The sequence below is a fragment of the Sus scrofa genome, chromosome 16 (assembly GCF_000003025.6).
Source record: "Sus scrofa isolate TJ Tabasco breed Duroc chromosome 16, Sscrofa11.1, whole genome shotgun sequence".
NCBI classification, from domain to species: Eukaryota; Metazoa; Chordata; class Mammalia; order Artiodactyla; family Suidae; genus Sus; species Sus scrofa.
In genome coordinates this window covers 66,203,122-66,210,046 of record NC_010458.4, presented here as the reverse complement: position 1 = coordinate 66,210,046, position 6,925 = coordinate 66,203,122, and the positions used below count along the sequence as shown (strand labels likewise).

General features: G+C 43.0%; 1 protein-coding gene across 2 annotated transcripts in view; it reads right to left on the bottom strand.

The window, feature by feature from the left end:
* The window catches only part of HAVCR1 (hepatitis A virus cellular receptor 1), a 46,551-nt gene continuing 40,804 nt past the window's right edge, over positions 1,179 to 6,925 (bottom strand). Inside the window, exon 10 of one of the 2 annotated variants that reach the window (XM_021076535.1) lies at positions 1,179 to 3,864. In XM_021076535.1, the coding sequence (XP_020932194.1) occupies positions 3,762 to 3,864 (103 nt within the window). In that variant the 3' untranslated portion in view covers positions 1,179 to 3,761. 2 annotated transcript variants of the gene reach the window in all.

Here is a 6,925-nt window from a genome sequence, read left to right as displayed (position 1 = left end):
TAAACAAAACTGAGGGCAGTGTCACTAAAGCATACTAATAAGTGTTAAGGAGTTCCCATTGTGGCACAAGAGAAACGAACCTGACTAGGAACCATGAGGTTGCTGGTTCCATCCCTAGCCTTGTTCAGTGGGTTGAGGATTTGGCGTTGCCATGAGCTGTGGTGTAGGTCAGAGTCAGGGCTCGGATCTGGCATTGCTGTGGCTCTGCTGTAGGACGGGTGGCTACAGCTCAGATTATACCCCGAGGCTGGAAACCTCCATATGCCATAGGTGCAGCCCTACAAAAGGACAAAAGACCAATAAATAAAGTGTCAAAATGTCATCTGTTGGTTTAACCCTTAAGAGCAAACGTGCTCTGTTTTCCAAGAATGGGATTCTTCTCCAACAGGTATGTTCATACTGCCCTTTGCATCAGCGCCTGGTGAGATGTGATGCCCATTTCTCCAGCTTCATTTCTTTTCTATTTTTCTTAATCACTCTGCCTTAGCCACACTGGCTCTTTTAGCCCTTGGAACACACCTTACTTTCTCCCTCTTAGTACCCAAGATTCTTCCTACCTCAGGGCATTTGCATTTGCTGGATTTCTTCACAGGGCTATCACCTGCACATTCCTTGGATTTCAACTCAAATGTCACCAATTCCCCAGAGGCAGCTCCTGATCAATCCAGCTAGAGCTACACCCTCACCCCCCACACCCTCCAGGCATCCTCTATCACAGCAGTTTTCAACCAAATGTTGCCTCTCAGGAGACATTTGGTAAGGTCTATAGACACTTGCAGTTGTCACAACCTGTTGGGGGAAGGTGCATAAATGTCCTTGAGTGGGTAGAGACCAGGTGTGCTATTAAACAATCTCACAATGCACAGCACACCCCCCAACCTCAAAGCGTTATCTGGCTCCAAATGCCATGATAGAGAAGCCCAGTTCAATCACTGTGCATCTTTCTCCCTTAGCATTAGCAGTACCAGAATTGACGCTGTGGGGAGTTCTTTCTGCTGAATTGGAGCACCTCAGGAGCTGGAATCCACAGGGTTGCTCTCTGCTCCACCCTCAACACCAGGAGTGCCAGGCATAATTGACTCTCAAATCTTGCCCCCGTTGCCCTTGTCCTGAGAGTCCACAGCCAAGATGAAGATGCCCAGCCTTAATTACACAATGAGAGTAAGAAAACAAGTCCATTTCCAAAATGAAAACCAAAATGTGTTTTATTAAAGAGTGTACGTACAAATGAAATGCGTGATGAGGTATCCCTCACACTTTCACACACTCACAAAATTATCTTCGTAGCCATTGGTGAAAGACTGATTCTTAAAGATGTACACAATTTCCTAAGTTCAAATAGATGGTTTTGATGACACCAGTGCCCTAATGTCCCAAGCTAGATCGTAGAAAGTGTGATCTCAATTATCTCAAAAGATCAAAAGCAAAAGTCAATACATTCCGCTGCATCAGCAGAAAAGAATTTAATATTAACCAAATGCCTCCCCTTCCTGCCCTCTAGCCCATTCTCCCTCTCAGTTATGGACAGCTTTTTCTACAATATAAAATAATAGCCAAATTAGCCAATATCAACTTTGCAAAAGCAGACATTACTTAAATAATAATAATAACAAGAGGTGCCACATGGTAAGAGGTTTATGAATTCAACACCATTGGAATTCCCACTAGACACAGATACACATGCAGAAATGAATCTAATAGGTGTAAATATTTAGGCATAAGGAACGATTTACGCTAATGCCATCCAATGTAACTAGTAAGAGTTAGGGTTAGAACTCAGGTCCTATTTCTTTCTACCATCTGCTTTACCCCAAACCTCCATGTATAGTTTCGTAGAATGCTGCTGGGGATGCCAGTAGTCACTGGGCTTATGGGTTTCAGGCAAATTTGGGAAATGCCAAAGTAAACAGAGTTAACCAGACTTCCGGAACCTGTGATGTGCTATCATAAAACTCCAGGAAGGGTGTGGAGAACAGAGCACGTATCATAAATTCAAAGCTCCGCAAGTCACAAAGCGGGTAACCAACATGAGCCTGACGCTAAGGCAAGGGCCGGGGGCAGGTGGATGTGACGCCATGTAATGGGGCTCTGACTGCACGGGCATGCAGTCCAGAGATGCTACAAATCTGGGCTTTAATTTGACATCTCTATGTCCATGCACATTGTCTTGAATTTAAAAGAAAAGCACTGTAGTTGGAACATAATTTTTTAAACCAGATCAGTCTGGTCCCATTTGTGAAAACTAGTGTACGAGGCTTAGCGAACTTCTTTGCCTGCATCACCTTAGAATTACTCAGAGGCCCTTTTCATTTCCTAGAACTCAGCTGAAGTAACAAAAATGTTGCTTTCAAAAACCAGCATCCAGCCCTCACAGACCACTTTGCTGCGAGCAGCTCTGAACTCCAAGCCTGACTTATCTCTGGGTTTACTCAAAGTGAAATTAATATCCAGTCTTGTTAACTGTTCATGTAGAAATGGTTCTGGAGACTAAATATATCCTTACCTCTAGCGTTTGTCTAACTCTCTAGGAAAAAACCCCAAATTTAATTGAGTTGTCAAAAAGAAATAACAAAGGAATTGATTCAATATGAATAAAACCCTTTCTCTTCCCCCAAAATTTTAAAAATCAAAGTGGCCTGAGGACAATTTAGAATGCTGGTGATGCTGGTAACACTCTCTAATGACACTATGATATTTGCAAACTAATTTTTCTAAGGCAGAAGCTCTCTTTCCCTACTCCTTTCCTCTCTTGTTTTACTTTTTTATTTATTTCTGTCCTACCTCATTCTAAACATTACTTGAGAGAGCCTGACAGTTGCTTACCTAAGTGCCCTGAACTATGGCACAGATGTAGCAGAAACAGCATAAATTACATGGCAACTGATTTTCTCGCCCTCGTGTCTAGATGGTCCACTCATGACCCCTAGCTTCTTCCAACTGCTAAAATACCCATCCTAGTCCCAGGTAAAGCACTCAATGCCTCATGTTTCCAGAGGCATGAGAAACCAGATCTACCAACAGCAAAATCACACTCACTTCTGTTTTCCCAGGAGGTAAATAAAACCCTGTGTACTCCCATGATGTGAAACTTTGGGGGGCCTTAAGGAATATGAGTTGGAGCTACTAGATTAAAAAAAAAAGGGGGGGAAGATAATCATGAAATGCTTCCAAGTCCTTTCACTCCCAAATTGGATTTGCTGATTTTAAGTTATAATCAGTTCCTCTTGACAGCATTGGTAAGCAAGGTTGATGTGCTCTTTTGGTCTCTCCAATGAGGATTCATGATGGATACAGGATACATAGGGTCTAAAGAGAATGTACAGGAGTTGTCTGGTGGCCTAGTGATTAAGGATTTGGCATTGTCACTGCTGTGGCTCAGGTTCAGTCCCTGACCTGGGAACTTGTGCTTGTCATGAGCATGTGAGCATGGCCAAAACAAAACAAAAAACAAGCAAAAACAAACAAATAGAGAGAACGTACACTTCTAAGGAGTACATTTCATGTTTTGGAGAGAGCTCTGCAATGACCAGAAAGACTGAACCAGTGTCAATATAAAAAATTAGGACTATATTACAGAGGTTGCCGGTGTACAGATGAGCTAGATTCACTCTACCTAGTGTCACTGACTTGTTAGAATGCCACGTGAAACTGACCGCACAATTGTCCTGCTGCTGATGGGACTCTGACTCGGTGGTATCTGGTCAGTCTCCTGAGGTCAAGGGTATAACACCTTCGGAGGCCACGGGATCTTAATCCATGACTTAATGACTATCCTCAATAATGTAGATGTTGTCTTCTGCTCGGACATGCTTCACCGACATGTTTTTCAAAGCTCCGAAATGAATGTCCTTAAATGAAATTATCCTACGAGAAGAACAAGAGTAAGAGAAAAGAGGACCACTTGTCAAGTATGAGCAGCACCTTTGCTTAGGTTCAGGCAACACTGGGTATCTGCAATTCCCAGACCCCCACTCACATAGCACATGAAATGAATAGAAGCTTCCAGAGCTGTAAATAAGCAGTTGCAGGAAATGCAGCTGTTTAATAAGCAGGTAGAAAACTTCAGCAGCAGTTCAAAAACACTCACCCTGGTCTCCTTCAAGAGACTCATGTCATGGAATACAAAAATTGAAAATCTAAGAAGACAAATATCAGACATCAAATTGAATTACTAAATCAGGAAGCATATTCTCTTTTTTGGTGTGTGTGTTTTTTAAGGCCACATCCATGGCATATGGAGGTTCCAAGGCCAGGGGTGGAATCAACAGGAGCTGTAGCCACTGGCCTACACCACAGCCACACCCACACCAGATCTGAGCCATGTTTGCCTCCTATACCACAGCTCACTAGTATCCATGAGGATGCAGGTTCCATCCTTGGCCTCGCTCAGTGGGTTAAGGATCAATGCTGGATCCACTGAGCGAGGCCAAGGATCGAACCTGCATCCTCATGGATACTAGTCAGATTCATCTCCACTGAGCCAAGAAGGAAACTCTTATCATTTTCTTTTCTTTTTTTCTTTCTTTTTTAGGATGCTTATTCTCAAAGATGGCTAAGAAATGGTTTGATGGTATTTTTCCAACTGTGGATTGTGACCCTTTAGCAAGGGTTATTAAATCTATTTAGTGGTCTATATCCTGTACTTAAGATAAATAAACATAAGTAGGAAGTTCCCGTCGTGGCGCAGTGGTTAACGAATCCGACTAGGAACCATGAGGTTGCAGGTTCGGTCCCTGCCCTTGCTCAGTGGGTTAACGATCCGGCATTGCCGTGAGCTGTGGTGTAGGTCACAGACGCGGCTCGGATCACGCATTGCTGTGGCCCTGGCGTAGGCCGGTGGCTACAGCTCCGATTCAACCCCTAGCCTGGGAACCTCCATATGCCGTGGGAGCGGCCCAAGAAATAGCAAAAGGACAAAAAGACAAAAATAGCAAAAAGACAAAAAAAAAGATAAATAAACATAAGTATACAAATTACCAGAACGTATTGGACACGGTATAATCGTATTGCTTCATCTGTGTGTGTTCTGGATCATGGAATCAAAAATCTTACCGTGTTTTAATGTCCAAAATTAGAAAGCCATGGGTTAGATAACTTTTATAACAGACACTCACATATCAGGTGTACAAAAAGGTCATTTGTGGAGTTTTGATACAGTTGTTGATTGTATACATTTGTGTATAGTGACTATTTTTATTACCTAAGCCTGCTCAGAAATGACCTAAAACGTACTGAATCTTCACTCAGCTCTGATTTTTAAATAGATTAGTTATACATGTCTGTGTTATTCATAAGGAAATGCTTGTTTTTGTTTTGTTTTGCATTTCTATTTTATACACCAGTTTCTGCAACAAAGATTTTCTTTTATAATTATGTGATAAAAAGTGAACCTTTAAAAAAGTTAACAATGAAAGGGCAGAAATCAACTACTAGGATGTTACCTTCCATGCTCCTTTGTCTCCAGGGAGTTTTTTTTTTTTTCCTTCCACTCTTCAGACCAGATGGTCAAAACGTCTGTAAGTATGGGGTTTGGACTCTAAAAGACCTGAGATTGAGTCTTTGTCCTGCTGTGTGGTGCGACCTTGGATGTCACTTAAACATCTCTAAACCTGTTTTCTAATCTGTAAACTGAGAATAATAATAGTGCGTAGCTCACAGGTTTATGGCTGCTGTGACAGTCATGACTGCAGTAATAAAAGCCAACATTTATGGAAGACTTGCCATCTGTTGGGTATTATTCAAGGTACCCTCTACAGACTGGATCCTGTGCTTAACTCAGACCTAGGACAGCGTGTATACAAACATCGAGTGAAAGAGAACTAGGAATAATGGACAGCAGCTTAAGAGGGATGGATTTGGGGTTTTTTTTGTTTTCTGATTTTTTTTTATTTTTAGGGCCACCGCCGTGGCTAGGGGTCAAATCGGAGCTGCACCTGCCAGCCCACACCACAGCCACAGCAACGCCGGATCTGAGCCGAGTCTGAGACCTATACCACAGCTCATGGCAATACCAGATCCTCAACCCACTGAGCAAAGCCAGGGATCAAACCTGCATCCTCATGGATTCTAGTTGGGTTCATTAACCCTGAGCCACGAAGGAAACTCCAGGAGGGATGGATTTTTGAATCAAAGACCTTGCTTAAAGCCCAAGCTGAGCTTTAAGGGTTAGGGGTAGGGTTAGGGTTAGGGTGAAGCCAGATGAAGCCAGATGAAGTAGGCTCCTTGGATTTGGAAGTAAGTTGTAGTTTCCTCCCATGACAGGCATTTGGGCAAAGGACTGGGTACAGGGATGCATACAGAAAGGATTTAACTTTTCATTGGGCAGTGAGGTAGATTTACCAAAATTTTAAGTTCAAACACCTATGAGGCCAGGTAACTAATGTAAATGAAGAGAGCAGGCTGAGTGTGGAACAAAAGGGGATGAGAAGGACTGGAGAGAGCTGGAGGCATGTGCCTTACCCCGGGGCCTTTGCCCTTCAGCCAGGAGTTGTTCCTCGGCATCTCTGCAGACCTGCCTTCTCCTCCTTTGGGCCTCACTCAGAAGGCCTATTGCCCTGTTCTATATGTCCCAGGGTGTTCCACTGGAAGTTCCAAAATACGCCATTTATTCATTTATGTATCTTCTCTCAGTTTTGTTCATACAGTAGTCATTCAATAAACAAAGCAAACCAAACAACCCATTTAAAGATTCCATCAAACAGAATCTGCGATTCAGTTCACTTGCTCTAAGAGGTTAGGTTTGAGGGGCTCTTTGTATAGCAGTTCTGGTACAATTGCAGGGACATACAGAGATGCTAAAAATATCAGTGGGGAGTTCCTGTCGTGGCTCAGTGGTAAGGAACCTGACTAGTATCCATGAGGACTTGGGTTTGACCCCTGGCCTTGTTCAGCGGGTTAAAATATCTGGCGTTGCTGTGAGCTGTGG